The sequence below is a fragment of the Cydia strobilella genome, chromosome 19, assembly GCF_947568885.1.
Source record: "Cydia strobilella chromosome 19, ilCydStro3.1, whole genome shotgun sequence".
In the NCBI taxonomy this organism is placed as follows: domain Eukaryota; kingdom Metazoa; phylum Arthropoda; class Insecta; order Lepidoptera; family Tortricidae; genus Cydia; species Cydia strobilella.
The window spans coordinates 10,392,243-10,409,383 of NC_086059.1; the positions used below are offsets into that span (position 1 = coordinate 10,392,243).

The 17,141-nt window shown below is 38.6% G+C and overlaps 1 protein-coding gene across 1 annotated transcript in view; it reads right to left on the reverse strand.

The window, feature by feature from the left end:
• The window catches only part of LOC134750252 (unconventional myosin-XVIIIa), a 260,728-nt gene that overhangs the window by 220,602 nt on the left and 22,985 nt on the right, over positions 1-17,141 (reverse strand). The window contains exons 2-4 of the mRNA XM_063685406.1: positions 14,179-14,358; positions 6,744-7,967; positions 4,362-4,499 (exon numbers count right to left, since the gene is read on the reverse strand). Coding sequence (XP_063541476.1) covers positions 4,362-4,499; positions 6,744-7,967; positions 14,179-14,346 — 1,530 coding nt within the window. The 5' untranslated portion in view covers positions 14,347-14,358. The remainder of the gene's footprint in view (positions 1-4,361; positions 4,500-6,743; positions 7,968-14,178; positions 14,359-17,141) is intronic.

Here is a 17,141-nt window from a genome sequence, read left to right on the forward strand (position 1 = left end):
CCGATTCTTGTGAAATTTGGCAAAACGGCGAATCCATGGAAGTTGGCAAGGCTCAACGATTAGAGATTATTAGATATATATTTTTTGCACCAGAATATTACTGTAAGTACATATGTATAGTACCTTTAAACCGAGCTAGGCGAATTGTAAAAGCCAGGAAAAACCTCTCAAGTTGTTTGTTACTTTGTGGGCTCATTTACTTATAGAAATTTTGATTTTATCTTATTAGGCAGGTGGGTCAAAATCCTTTTCGTTGTCCTGTTTTTTGTCACCCAAAAATGTGACGGAATGGAGCTTTTTGTATGGGGTGAAATTCGGTTCGGTTTTTAATTTTCCTCAAGATAATTATAATCTACAGCCAGAAAGACATGCAATAGCACTCAATTTTTTTTATTTATTTGATAAAAGACAAAAATAGAAGCGTGAAACAAGACAACGAAAAGAATATTGACCCAGGTATCACATGCAGTTGCTCAGAAGACCGATACTTATATACAGTCAAGATACTGTATAATGTGTTTCATCCAACTGTGTCCGAGTATCATCACCCCAATGCCCACACCAACTGCATGACATAGACTTATTTACTACCTCTAATTAATTTATTTTCCCGTGTTCCGAACTGTTCGCTAAAAGGACTAAAGTAAAGCATTTCTTTCAACACAGTATGTTGTTTTTGAAGATGGATGTGTAACCCTTGGACATCTCCGGCCGTTTTTCTATTTGTTAGAAACGATAGCACCCCAGTAGCAAAACGAGGACCAGTAAACAAACAAATTCATTGAAAAAATAATATTTTCACCTCAGCAGCTCGAACAAGCCTACTTTCGTCACTCCCTGGAGTGAGGAAAGTGCGACTTTCCTCACTCCAGGGAGTGAAACAATGTAGCTTTTTAATTTAGTGAAGGCCATGAACTTCATACTTTTATTACATTTTTTTATGGTAGGGTACGGTACGGTACGGTCCGGTCCGGTCCAGTCCGGTCCCGTCCCGTCCCGTCCCGTCTCGTATCGTATCGTACATATTATAATACTTTTTTTTTTCTGTTTATTCTGTGTAATTCGAAATACATTTTAACCTTTAATATGTTCTCACTACTGAGGTGAAAAATTATGTGTGCAACACGAGAGCAAAGTTATTTTACATCTCGTGTTTTTGAGTCCCTCGCTACGCTCAAGATTCTACCTTAGAATCACTCGCTTCTCTCGTGATTCAATTATAGAATCTTTCGCTTTCTCGGGACTCAAAATAAACACTCGCAAGAAAAACCAACTTTCCTCTCTTGTTGCACAAATAACTATTTCCAATCTAATTAGATTTTTTCGAAGAATTAATTTCCAGCAAGCTAAAAATCATTTTAATACCTTCATTTGGTCCTAAATGCGTGTAATCCGAGTTTGCGCAATCCCATTAGGTGTGAAAGTGTGAAATGGAAGCACCGAAATGCGATAATGTGACAGAAGAGACATTAATTTTTTAGGGTTCCGTACCCAAAGGGTAGAAACGGGACCCTATAACTAAGACTCCTATGTCCGTCTGTCTGTCACCAGGCTGTATCTCATCAACCGTGATAGCTAGACACTTTAAATTTTCACAGATGATGTATTTCTGTTGCCGCTATAACAACAAATACTAAAAAGTACGGAACCCTCGGTGAGCGAGTCTGACTCGCACTTGGCCGGTATTTTTTTATTACTGAAGTAGCAACAAAACACGTACCTATTGGTAAGGGGAGTATAACACTACCTCAACGTGCTTACCTACGTATAATACGTAATATTGTCTTCGGTTACCGCGATAGTTACTCATGAAATAAAACTATGAAAACGGATTATATCGCGTATATTGAATTTATAATACATCCCGACGTTTCGAACTCTTTACAGTGTCTCAGTGCAGTGTGTGTGTCAGTGTGTGTGTGTTTACGGTGTCTCCAGTAGTCGCTGACATCTTTATGGAGGACTTCGAGGAGAGGGCACTCTCATTGGCTCCTGTGCGACCGAAGATATTTAAAAGATACGTAGATGACACTTTTACTATACTTCCAAAAAGTAGTGTTTCAACTTTCTTGGATCACCTAAATTCCATCCATAGCAAAATAAAATTTACTATGGAGTTGGAAAAAGACTGTTCTCTCCCCTTCTTAGATGTATTGGTAAAAAGAAATCCTGATAACACCCTAGGTCGCACTGTGTATAGGAAACCTACTCATACTGATAGGTACTTAAATGGCAAATCGCATCACCATCCCAGTCAACTTGTTACAGTAGGCAAATCTTTGTTTCAGAGAGCCCAGAGGATATGTGATGACCAGCATCTGGCCGCGGAGCTCCAGCATGCCAGGCGCGCGCTCCAGGCAAACGAGCTCAGGATACCGCGGGTCAACCAGAGGTCCCACATTAAGATCCCCACAGTCGAGCGCAGGCCTGCCATTCTGCCTTTTGTCAGGGGGGTCACGGACAGGATCAGCCACATCTTGAAGCGTGCTTCTATAAAAACATATTTCAAGCCAATGAAGAAGATGTCACAATTCCTGAGGCCTGTAAAATGCAATACCCCTCTACAGACTGCAGGAGTGTACAGGCTGGACTGTGAGTGTGGCCTATCATATGTCGGGCAGACGAAACGGAGCATTTCCACTCGGGTGAAGGAACACATAGCTGATGTCAAGCACCGTCGACCTAGGTCTGCTGTCTGTGAGCATGTCATGGATAAAGCCAATCACTCAATCAAGTTTGATAAGCCTCTGGTTCTTGCCAAGGAGAAGCGTTACATACCCAGAATGCTGCGCGAGGCCATTGAGATTAAGAAATATCCAAACTTTAATAGGGAAGATGGCTTTTCTCTACCACCAGCTTGGGATCCTGTAGTCCACCTGATAAAGGAGCAAGCGAGACATAGACTGTGAGACCGTAGTGTTGGATGATGCTGGACATTCTGATGTTTTGAAAAGATGTGTCCCGCCGAGTTTGTTGCCGGTCCCATATTGGGATACCCTCCTACAATTTAGGAGGGAATTAAATCTTCTCGGGTCCGTGGTGTAGGGTTGGAGCCGGCATAGTTTATTTTTATCGCGTATATATATATATCTTTACTTGAAAAATAATTATAGTGTATAACTAGCCTTATGAACCGATTTTGCATGTACAACCAGCCTTAAAGTTTGTAGTCTATGATTGTTCATTATTTTAGTATGTGGGTATTTTTGCATTTTGTAATTTTTCCTCAGTCACCCGTTGACCACGAACGCTGTAAAGAGTTCGAAACGTCGGGATGTATTATAAATTCAATATACGCGATATAATCCGTTTTCATAGTTTTATTTTACGTATAATACGCTAAAAATTAATTAGCAATACACGAGCAAAATCTAGATCAAAGTAATGTCAACTGGCGACGGCACTTCATTTTGCGGCAAGGGTTCTCAGCCGGTTGACTCGATCGTTTTGACGGGCCTGCCAATTTGCGTGTGCAACCAACATGATACAGGGTTATCGTATGACGGATTACGTTGCATCACGTGCCAGGGGCAATTAATTTGTAGAAAATTATTACGGATTTACGGACATATTAAATTGATTTCATTGGGGAAGGTCAGTCAGGGTGACTACAAGAAATGCACCTATTCTTTAGCCTTACTGGGCTACTACTACTTCTATTCCGTTCATCCGTTGTAATTTAAATAATTTTCCAGTCAACTTAAAATTGTATTGGGAGAAAAATTATATTCATAAGCCAAATCCTTGTCACCCCAATTATACTAAGTTCACAAAACAAGTCAATTTACTTCACGGAAACAAATAAAAAGATTATATCTTCTATTGATTCTTTAATTTTCATTACATTGTTGTTTTTTTTCTATTTTATTTAATGTATTTATTGACCTATTGATAACGCTGATATGCTTCAAAGGAAACATACCGCACCTAAACCTAAAATACGGCCAGCCGTTAAGTTTCAAAATAAATAAGTATAAATTTATTTTATATATTTGTGGACCAAACCGCGGATACCTCAAATTGGTTAAACGAAATATAAATAATGTTCTTTGTATCATCGCAATTATTAATTACTAGTTGTTACTATATTCTTAGAAATTTGGACAAAATCAAATCATGCAGGATCGTTTGACGTGAAAGATACAGACAGTTCACAGTAGTCACAGTACCAAAGCCGAGTCTATTAGTTAGACCAAAGTTGCGACTGTCACCGTGGCGGTAATAACCCGACCACGATGTGTAGTTTGACCCGAGCGATCAAAACTCACGAAGTTTCGCTCAGTCGCTGTGATCGAAATATTAGGCAAGGACAAAATCATCCACCATCACACCTTTGTCGAACACGCAAATCAGACACTTACCTGGGTGCTGGTGAAGCGGCGACTGCCCGAACGGCTGAGCGTGCCGCCACGGACGTTGCTGTCAGAGAGCTCAACGTCGCCACCGCCGTCCACCGCCTTTCTTCGCGACAGCTCAGAGAGCTCGGCTATAGGCTGCACCTGTACAATGTTGCAGATGTGAGAACTAGTAACTGCAACAGTTGCAGTTATTTCTCGTGAAGTAGGTACATCAAAAAAATTCTATTTATTGAACCTTGTTGATTAATAGTAGGTATGTTGGGTTGAATTTCGATGGTTTGAGAAAACAATGAAACAAAAGGAATACTACTTTAACTATTTGGTTTATGATAGAGCCTTAAGAGGTTAAGCTAACGCACACGGAAGCTAAATTGCATAGCTACTCATTCAGTCTACAATATCACTGGTTGAATCGTAATCCACATCTTTACTCCGCTCTGCTGGATTACAATTAATCAACATCATTACATCACTATCTTAAGTGTCGGACTATAATATTATAATTGAATAGTGTTTTAAATAGCCTCGCGCGACAGTTTTGGTTATCTTAATTACTTAGTAAAAAGTATTTTTGGTTTTGATTCGGTTTTTAAACATAGCCTGCAAATACAATTTAGCTACAAACAATATATATATATATATGTATGTACAAGTGCAAGAAAAAGTACCCCACGTCCATACACATTTACAGAAATGTGTATGCAGGGGGGGTGCCTTTTCACTGCAGCTGACTGTACATATACCTAATTCGAATTAATTGCAGTCTTGCACCAAAGCACTTGAAAAATCCTTTATTAAGACATCGCATTATAGACCTGAATAATCAATGCCGGTGTGCATGAAAGTAGTCGCAGGGAAAGTTGCGTGAGCACGTGTTTTTAGGGTTCCGTACCCAAAGGGTAAAACCCTATTACTAAGACTCCGCTGTCTGTCTGTCCGTCTTTCACCAGGCACGAACCGTGATAGCTAGGCAGTTGAAATTTTCACAGATGATGTATTTCTCTTGCCGCTCGCATACCAAAAACAGAATAAAATAAATATTTAAGTGGGGCTCCCATACAACAAACGTGATTTTTTGTCGTTTTTTGCGTAATGGTTCGGAACCCTTCGTGCGCGAGCCCGACTCGCACTTGGCCGTTTTTTTTACATAAATTAGTCGCGTACTTGTGTATCCCGTTAAGTTTTCTTAGCCAATTTGAATCTAACCTCGATACGGCACCGGAGGTATTCAATGTTTGTAGAATACTTGAATGAGTAGTATAGCTTTACGCATCTATACTTTTCATCAGAAAGTAATGGTTCAGTATTTCAATTTAACATGTATCGCTGTGCATAAAACTACTGTCACTTTTAAACATGTATGTATTTGCGAAAATGATTATTTACATACAGGAGATAAGATAAAAATGCTACCAATAGTAAACACTACTATAAAAAGCTTGGCGTAATGTGCGATGTTTCACACTAATGTTCGTATTGTTCTAAGATAAAGCATAGGCGATGGAGGACAATCAGCAAATCAACTGACTATTTGTAAGCACCTTTACAAATAGTCAGTTGGCAAATTAGCGTGTGCTACAAAATTTTGGAAAATTTCCATATTTTACTGTAATTCCAAAGTCAATTATTAATGTTGTACTGCTATTACAAGGGCTTTGTTAATTATTGCCCGTTTAATTAACTTAAGTCAACGGCTCCAGACAATGTACATTGTACAAATAATTAAGTCTCAACCGGCACCGTCCGATCCAATCAAAATGCCTGCGAAAACTTTCATCTAAACATTATGACGTTTAAATAAGAAATCATTTATAACTGTTAAAGCCATAGCTTTTGCAACTTGGACGAGTGACGAGGCAATTCATCTGAACGAAAATTAATGGTATATTTATTATGATTTAACATACTATAGGTATTAGTTGAGAGTGGCTGAATCAAAAAATCTTAAAGTTACCGGATTACTGTTATTAACTGTTTGGGGGTTTAAATGCCTTTCACTCGCATGAGGTTTAGTAGCCATATTTTATTTTAAATGATGATATTGCCTTCTTCATAAAGATAACCGTAATGCTCGATTAAACATTACAATGACGATAAACGAAAAACGGTATCATTCTGAGTGGTGTTGGTCAGGTAGCATTTACCAGTGTCACGAGATAGTCATAAAATTTAACAATTTCGTTTGGCGTTTTGGCTCTCATCTGTGATATGATATGTGCGTGACTTATTTACGGCCGCATTTGCCGGGTTTTCTTTTTATTTTATAATGCAAGGACAAAGATGTGAGATAAAAAGTGACTTTTCATTAAACCAAACGTACCTAACTTATGACTCAAGAGCCCTGGCATTTACCAAATTTTTCGAAAATAGGAGAATTCTTCTTACCTTAATGGTGACAGAATCTTGACTGCTTTTGATGAGGTCTATAACTTCCTCGCGACTCTTGCCTTCAACATTAACCCCGTTGACTTCTAGAAGTCTATCACCAGGCAGTAAGCCTGACTCACTGGCCCCAGGATAGGACCCTGGCTCTGCGAGAATCACAGCTTTCTGTATAACTTTGCTAGCAACTGCACTAGTAATGTTACCATTGCATTTGTTATCGCCATTGGTCAATCCATTCTCCTCATGGCCGTTACAATCGCCGCTGAAAATTCTTTCTTGTACCACTGCGCGACGAAGACTAAAGCCGAAATCATTTCTTGGAGCTTTCTGCCTTTGGATTGTCAGCAATCTTGGTTTAGGAAGCTGCAGCGGTTTTAGGGATGGTAGAGGCAGATAAACATCTTCGAAATTGCTTGTTCGTGACCATCTATGGAAGCCCTGAGATTCACCCACGGGAGATGTAGAAAAGGGCGGAGTAGCGAATGATGAATTAGTAGTTGTGTCAGTCAACGAATCGGCGCTTGGAGATGTTGATGTGACACCTAAGTAACTGCTACCATTCGTTTTCGGCATTTCATCCATGTCCTGAGTGGTGATAGAGGGGTTACCACCGTTCTTGTAATTATTCTTAACCTGATTTTCAACTGGACTGTGGATGACCTTTTTAGTAAAGTTCTGCACTTGCTGCAAATCATCGCTGGATGAAGTGCTTTTAGACGGCGGTATTCCATACGAAATGAGTTCATTTTGCTGCGTGTTACGCGCTAGTACATTGGAATCTTGGCCGTTGATGTAATCGACGGTGTCAACGGTTGGTATGTTACTTTCTTGGGAATTAGAACTAGTATTGCTAAGTCGGGGCCCTTTAAGTATACCGCGCTTTGGTGGTCTGGGTGGAATAGGAGGTAGTACTTGTGGCTGCCGCGGGCTACTGTTAGCATTATTGGGGTTGTTAAGAGAATTCAGCGATGTCTCCGAGCTATCCGACTGAAGAACACCTTCCTTTCTATTCCAAACATGCGTGGTGGGGTATCCGGGAGAAAGATGGTTATTTTCGTCGCTGAGATTGGAGTTGGATCCCGAAGTGGGTATTAGCGGATAGTTAGAGTAATTGGAGTCTTGCTCGAGATGCGCGAATAATGAAGCGGTGTAGTCAGCTGTGATGCCGGAGGGGAGTTTCTCTTTTTCTTTGCGTCTGCCTCGCAGTTTGAGTGATCGTCGAACCTGTTGAAAAAATGCAATAGCTGATTAAGCAAGTCACGGTTGAATGACAATGAAGGCTAAACTAAACAAGATTATGAAGATCTGATTAAATCGTATCGTATTTATTGAGGTCGAGATACTCGAGATATTTATTCTTGATTGCCGCGTTACTATTGCCTGTATTTATGAATGAATCGAAATAAGACTCGACAGGTTATAAATCAGCTGATGTTCGCATGTAATAATAAACATACGCACCGAGAACAAATTGGATTGCAGATATAATTGACTTTCGGTTTCGCGCCGCAGACAGAGGTATTGAATAGTGATGAAGCCGGACAAGTTCCTGCTATTGCAAAAAGTCGCATTCCTACAGAAGCGTGCACAACCGCTGAGGCAGTTTGTAGGAAAAAAAGGTATCATTTAAAAACTGGCCACTGATATATTTTCGTCCAAAATTTGTGGTCGGACTGCATTTTGTAACTGTTGAGTTTTGCCGAGTTATTTAAGAAACGTGCAAAAACTACGTAATGAGTCCGCTGCACATGTTTTATTCAATAAGGATTATTGGGAATTACCGCGACCTTTTAAATGCATTCGTATGTAATTGGCCGCAATGCTGTGGAGGCTGCCGATTTAAATCAAAGGAATTTGGAGCGGCAAAAACTAAGGCATAAATAAAACGATTAAAAGTTAATTGACTAATTGTATCCGCTCTAGTAAAATTCTCAGAAAAAAACTATTTAAAAATACATTTCAATGTGGGTGCAAAAGGCTGAAAGGCTTGGAGAATTTTACAATTAAATTCTAAAGCTTAATTACAGACTAGACGCAGACTAGGCAAAGTTTCTTAGCTACCGGGGCGATTCATGTTCATTAAAAAATATAAAAAAAAAAAGGAAATCAACTATAACAAATAACGGTCACTTAAGTATATTAAAATTTGACCTAAAGATTTGTTACAATTATTAAAGCCCATAAGAGATGCTGGTTTCCATCCATCAATTGCGTTCCATCATCCAGCGTTGTGATGTTGTGAATTGTGAACAAGTTGAACAACGCAGATCAGATGTCATTTCTATCGGCCTATTTCAAACCAGTGTACAGAATCCTACCAGACATTACCAAAGGATACTTAGCCCTTATTCAGTCGCGATAAGGTATTCGTGATCTGTGTGATGGTACACCGGTTTCGCGAGCGGCGACCGTGACGGAACAAACTCTCCCATCGTCTCTGTTACAGAGCGACCGTTACCCTATGCGCAATTGTTTTGTATGTGGAACTTTGACGAACTGACCGGAATACGGGATTATCTGGCACGTAGTAAGAATTAACAATCATACAAATACTCGCAGATAATATACTTTGTTATTACTATATCCGGTGAAACTGAAAACGCTATGTCGTGACGCTAAACGTCGGAAGTCTCGGAACTATTCTATATGTATTATCTACACTACTTACTCTATTCAATATTAAAGATAAACATCTGAACTGAATTATGAAGCTTATGTTATCCCTCATCGAAATGCAAACGGTGAAAACATTTATCAAAATAATTCAAGTAGAACTTACAGTAGAAATATTAGCACATTTAGTAGCTTATGTAGCTTGTCATAATAAAAAGACCAAGTTATTAACTAAACGACTTCTAAGTTTTAGGATCTTCTGGGATCGCTTTTCGCATATCTATATGTTCTCCAAAAAATGTTTACCTTTTTTAAAGAGTAGCATAGCGGACGATTTAAAAACCTATGGACATTTTGGGAGCCATTATATCGTGTTCGTAGGAATATCTGCAACTTATTTTTTTAGAAATCACTAGTTTGCCAAGGCTGCCAATAAGCCGCAAGCTAGGTCTTCTACTACAAAATGCGAGGTATATATTTCATTTGACCACGGCTAAACCAAATAAAGGCGTAACTCATTATGACTTAGTGAACTTATCTAAGCAAATATATATAAAAGCCATTCTCCGATAAAAGATAAGATTTCACCGCTATCACTGCGCGTACTTGAGCCTGTCATAATATTATGCATCAATCAATAGAAACCCTATTATGTTGATGGATGGTAATCGCATAATAGTTGGCATACTTTTCTCGATGGTCTGTAATTAGGTGGTGTATACTATTACTATCGTCGTTGTTTAAACATTTGTGAATCTTATTGCGAAGAGATAAAGTTTACAACGGTTTTAGTAGTAGTCGGATGTGCTTCTTGGACAATAAAAGCGCATCTCAAACGGCAATAATTATAAGCAGTACAAATATTTATAGGAAATCTAGGTTTTTAAATCCGTGTATTCTCAAATTCGCCTTCTTAAGGATAAACTGGGTTGATGGTTGATGGGTTAATAGCACAAAAGACCTCCACCTGATAGGTACCTAAATACATAGATATAGGGAGAACGAGAGATAACGAATAAAAGTATTCTTCCGATTCAATATCCCGCTTCCTAAGCTTCCTTGACAGTTGTCGGAGACTACACATTGGGCCCTAGTAAATAATTGTATGTCGAGCGATTTTCGACTTAAAATACGTGAGTGACCCATTTTAATATATTACATTGGATTAGACTTAAGTACCTCTATGCATGCACTGTGCAGACGATCAAGCATGCTTTACAAGCACATACGCTTAAAATCCCGATTAATCGTTAACCACAAGCTTCAAGTGATTGTCAGGCACAGCGCAGTTACGTAATTGAAGGTGCTTGCAAATATTTTGAACGACGTCAATCTATTGACACCTACTTTTTGAAAACCAATTGACCTCTGATGGGATGATTGAAAGTAAACTTCAAATTGCAGCACAATTGTACAATTAACGCTGGGACCTGGCGTTTTTGACACGCATGCTTGATGTGAAGATGATCAAGCATGCGATCAAGCAAGAATGTATAATTCGCCGAGGATTTGACCTATTCCCCGGAATCTAGGCCGTCATAGCGTATAGGTACCTACTTGCCTCGGGAGGCTGCCGAATGCCTGACATTATTGTTAATGTTGGGTAATGCGATGGCACGCTTGGAGCACAGCATAGACTATTGCGACAGATGGAATATCTTAACGTTAGAACCCTTCAACCTTATAACCGGATGACATACAGTACATTACATACTTAATATACCTATACATTTAAATTTAGACTACTATTAATAACTACATATTACTAGTTATCTAAATACTCATATAAGAATCGATAATATACCGATAAATTACCATCTAGAGATTCACAGGTCTGTCCTAGAGTACAAACCCTCCGCAAAACTATTGAGCTTACTACCCAATTATCCGTCTATGACAGTTAATTAGGTCTCGTCTGGTAGATTTCTAGGATTATCGGAGAGCCAAACCTGATTTACCAATATCAAAACCCTTTATAATAGTTATTTTATATTGGAAATGATTAAGCGGCTCTCATCAGTCTACTCGAACATAATCCAAACTACAATAAACGATACCTATATACTCCTCTCTCTTCTTTTCTTTGTCGGTTCCTCATTGCTGAGGATCGTGACCACTTGGTTTTGCAGTTCCTGTGATTACCTACTTCTACTAAATATTATAAATGGGAATGTAACTCTGGTACTTTTACACGCTTAAACCGTTAAATCCATTTAGATGAAACAAACTTGGTATGGGGATAGTTTCAGCATTGAGGAAGAGGGAGAAGCTGGTTTCTCAATATTATTGACCTTTCAAAGTATAGAATACACGGATAAAGATCTAAGAATCTTGGATCGGGCAGCTGATGTCAATTATTTTGCAATCCAACATTTTAAATAAAATCAACATAGCATTGCAGAACCCCGAACAATCCGATCCGCAAGAAGTTTACAATCTCGGAGGACGGTCCGCTGAGTAAACTAGGCTGACCGTGTTTCATATTCAAGCCAAGCCATAGAAATGACAACGTCACATACGACATGTTTGTAGGTAACAAAGATAGATATAACTCCGTAATAGATGGATACAGTCTAAGGAAAAACCTGCCTCGAAAATCAAGAAAATTTGACTCTCGATCAGAGGACGCTACTAGCTTTGGCCTACTTTCGTATAGATGGCGTTGACGGTTTCGTCTGTTATTTAACAATTTTAACGCATATCAGTGAAAGAACATGGGTCAAAATCATAAAAAAATTAATGCAAATAAAAAAAATCATTTATCCATATTTAAATACATTTTATCGTATTTTTATAAATCTTCATTTTTAGTTTTAAAGTGTGTCAATAGATGGAAGTGAATTTACTGTGGTTACAAAATTTACTATGACAGTACCGCTCTAGTATGTTACTCTATGGTAGGTAATTAGATTACCTATCATAGAGTAACATATAAATATTAATTAAATATGAACCACATTAAATATATTTCTTGATAGACGCACTGACCAATTTAATGGATCGGTAAAGACTACTTTTCTCTTTTCTCCGAATTCTTCGAAACCTTTAATTTTCGATGAACATAATACATGGGCTTCAAATCGATAGTTATAAATTATAAAGGTTCTCTAACATTAGCGTTTTATCAATATCAATTGTAAGGATAGATCGATCTTCCTCATACATAAAGCGAGGTACCTATAGCAAAAAATGTCGCTTACACCATTTTTCCTCTCAAAAGCCAATGTCATTGATTTATCTCACAAGTCAGGTGAATGCAAATAAGTTATTGTAGGTATTGCGTGTCGCAACGCAAGCGGTCATAATACTGATAGTCTATAAAACCTTGTTGGTATTTTATTGACAAAATATGACAGTGAATAATAGTAGAGGACCTTGTGCAATGTGATTTTATTAAGGTTGGGTAAGTAAAAAAGTGTCAACTAAAGCTTATTTACCAGTAGTTTTCCCCGAACATGGATCTCGATTCTCGAGACACACATATTTTTTAGCTCTGTAACTCCTTAACTGTCAGGCCGATCCTTCCCATGTTTGATCTTAAAAATTGAATTCATAGGACCTACGTTCCTCAATATTAACGCGAGATTTCAAATCGTTTGGATTGCGGTGATACTCATCAATATTACGTGATATGGATCGCGATATGCGTTGATCACATTAGACGGTTTAAGAGAAAGTGGTATTATATCAGTTATATCATAGAATTTAGTGTAATTATAGTTATATCGTTAAATTTTGCATATGCATAAGGAAAACTTATCCAAGTTAAATTATGATGCGTTGAAAAAGGTGTGGACTAGACAAGTGTGGCTTGACCACCAGTTTGGCACTGACGTAAACGCTATCGAAAACGTAATTTACTCTATTACATCTCGCTCGCAGTCACCTGCGTGCAGTGCGAGAAGACGTTAGCTTATATGTCAGTTTTGACACTCAGTGACTCATGGTACGGGTTCAGTTAATACTTAATAGAGTACATAATAAGCGATCAAACCGTTTTGAAGCTTCTAGGATAAAAATAAATGTACAGGGTGGAACATTTCTAGACTGCGCTGGAAGGATAGTGTTATCTAAGTGATTTACAATCGAGTTATTATAATGGTAAAGCTGGATTAAAAAGTCAACAAAATCATTAAAATGAAATATTTTTATATCAGTGACAGCCCTACAAAATTATTTTAAATTGACACATGTCATGTTCATAGGATCTACTTGCTGGGGTTGAAACATAGAGATTTTTGCACTAATGTTTAACAAATTGTATCTCAAAAACGATCAGAAATATTAACGTGATTAATAAGTGAAAAATAAAGTACGTAGCCTAAACAATTCCCCGTTTGCATAAAAGTCCCTCATTTTGTTCCATTCTACGAGATATACTCTCTGATTATACAGGGTGATCAATCCAAATAGGTCAGTAGGGAGAAGTCAGAAACTATGAGAGATAGCGAAATCTGTTCTTAGGAACCATGGCGTCGATTTTAGATTTAATAATAATGACATTCAAACTTTTTTAAACTCTCATACATAACCGGGAATCGAACCTAGTCAATATACTTTATTGTGATCGCGTGAGTATTTGTTTGTACTATCCTAAATATCGAACCAAATCTCACGATTACTCAGTTAAAAAAGTAGTAATTATTTCGTAATTCTGCATGTTCTCGTCTACATGCGGAAGTACGAAATAATTTTTGCTCCAGCCCCGCCGCTATCCTCTCCCGCTTCTCTCGTTCTACCTCTCTTTTTTCTCCTCCTTCCGTATCTCTTTCTCCCCATCCCGCTCCCCGCAGCCCCCCGGTTTAGTTTAAAAAAGCCTTACCTCCTCAAGCCTCAACGGCTCCTCCAGCCCCGCCGCTATCCTCTCCCGCTTCTCCCGTTCCTTCCTCTCTTTCTTCTCTTTCTTCCGTCTCTCTTTCTCCCCGTCCCGCTCCTCGCAGCCCCCCGGGTCGCCGGTGAGGACAGTCGACTTCTTCATGAAGTTGAACATGGCGACCGGGTTCTGGAAAAAAAAAATTAAATTTAGTTTTGGCAGTAACCTAACCATATAATAATCATTGATTGCAGATACTGCCTGTTCACATTTTGCGCCATCGCAATATTTTCCCAACAGCTGTATTAAAAGAAAAAGCTCTTCTACTGCTAGTTGCTTCTCACTAATAGTCAGTGGTGGAACAGCTGCCTGACAAACGAAGGTTCAAAGAACAGAGCATAAAACAAACACTGCAAAATATACACAGTTTCATTAAGTAAACCCCACAGCATAACTTCAGGTTGTAAACCGAACCCCGTTAGTTTTCCAATAGACGAAGATTACATAGAACACTACTGAAGTACCAGTTACAGTTCCAGCAATCAAATATATCATATACAACAGCAACACATTTAACTAATCAATGGTAGACCTTATCTCGTTGCATTAAGGAATAAGTAAATCAGTAAAAGGTTTCGACGATGGGTACCAGCAAGACTCTTTAACTGATCATTGGTGATCTTTGCAACATGGGTTACGAATTGGTCACCTAACAGGGTAGACGTCGGTATGTAAATAGTTTTGGTTGGAAACAAAGCCCGGTTTAATGAAGGCGGCTACCGCGGACAGCCTAATAAAGCTTATCGACTTGCATCCGTGCACTTAAATATAGTTTCCGGGACCTATAGCATCATGAATTCATGATACTAAGGAGATTTCATGAAAGAAGTTAGCCAAAGCAGGATATATATAATGAAAAATGTAGTTGTAGTTGTAGATTATTTTACTCGAATAGATTACCGTTTATTTATAATGTTTCGCAAATCTCGTGTCATACTGCTGTCTGTGACGTCTATGACAAAAAAATGTTTATAAATTTAGATTTTCACCCGAATCCATTTTACAAAAACGACACAGCTAGGTACAATTAGCTCGTGCTATTGGCGCTACTGATACTAGAATTAATATTGTTGTGGCAAAATGTAGACACTCAAGCAATACTCATGGCACTGCTGTTCCTTCTGACTTCTGATGCACTTCTGATGGCAACTTCGGGCAGCGGCATCAGCAGGAAGACGTTAACCCGATGTACCTACTGCCTGCCCTGGACTTAAACTGGGCACAACTTCGTTCGTTCCTTCGTCTTGTCTCTCTATACTGCTCGAATATGCAAGAATGACGTAGAGACGTTTCACAGACACATTTAGACGAAACTAAATTTATTAACAAAAAACATAGTACATAATAACGAACATTACGAACAAAAAAATTAACTATACATTGAAATTAAAACTAAACTACCCCTAATAACATTTATAAATAAAAAATGCTCCCCAGGTCTACTTTATGCGTTATGGACTATGGTGCCCAGAAGGCTGGCAGCGTTACCTTTTTGGATGGCCAGGCTTATCGTCTGGCCGAGGTAGCTGCCAGCCCTCCGGTCACCTGAGATGTCAATAAGGCGCTGGGAAATTTTCTTGAAAAAGGTTTTTGCGCTAGGCCCCCCACGGTCCTAGAGTTTCTACGCCAAACGGTGCAAATATGTAGCCCTCGCCGACGAAATTTCGATGTTCAACGTTCGTTATAGCCCGCCTTCTCAACGATATGATTTCGGCGCACTCTGGGCTGGGCCCTCTACCATTTAAGGATAAGTACATTGTGGAAGTATAGAAGTACAGCATTTGTAAATCACAGCAACGCCCAAAGTATTCACCAAAAGCCATCATGATGTGACAACGACAGAACACCGTTACTATATAGAATCGAATCCGACCTAACTGTCGACACATTCTGTGCGATTGTGTGACTTGAATACGACCCATTGGATAAAGTCTGTCACAGACGTCAATCGTGGCTTTAATCAAAGCTTTTGTGCTGGGATAAAAGAGCAAGAAACATTTGCCAAATGTTAGCTAGTAATGGGTTGTTTTTTATGACTATGTTGGTTAAAATTATAAAATTAACCAAATCAAACCACCATATCAAATAGATAATGAGGATCAAACCGTGTGAGCCCTGGAAGTTTCACCTATCATATTTTTGATATTTTTGACCCCCACATTGCTAGGTTTAAGAAATGGTTGGCTGGCATCCTCTTCTCTCACTGACTGATGACATCTGCTTTGACCCTTTAAGTTTTTTTCATTTGTGTAGTTTAACCTTAATAATGTAAAGTTTAACTCCCCTATATTGTAATGTTTAGATTGTTATTTGTTCTCTGATATTTTTAACTGTAGCTATGATAGTTAAATTAACTTGTATTGTTAATTGTATGTTTCTCATGATATTGTACGATATCTGTTTAGTGTACCTAATAAAGTAAAATAAAATAAAAAATGAAAAAAATATCAGGCTATCAGAAATCAATGAACAGCGCGTTTCGCTCAAGATTAAGTAAATTGTTAGTAATTTATACGTTATGTATATTTCACTGATTTCTAAAAGAATGGTTTCACAGTCGTAGAGTCACAAGTTATGAAGGCAACCTAAGAACGCACGTATCTAAATTAGAAACGTCGAGTCAACGCGCTGCACTCCTATAATGGTGATGGAATGATGACCCAAATGCGACCGATGCAACTCATTTGTGACCCTTTCTTCGGACAATTGTCCGTATTACTAAACAAAACACTTAGAGCTCTTGCCCTCTGACGTCCAGTTTTTTACGGGATACGGTTTTCTGCAGGATTCCGTTTTAGTAGTATACGTGCTAACAAAGATAGATATAACTCCGTAATAAATGGATACATTCTAAGGAAAAAACGTGCCTCGAAAATCAAAAGACGCCAGTGGGAAAGCGGCCTTATTCATCG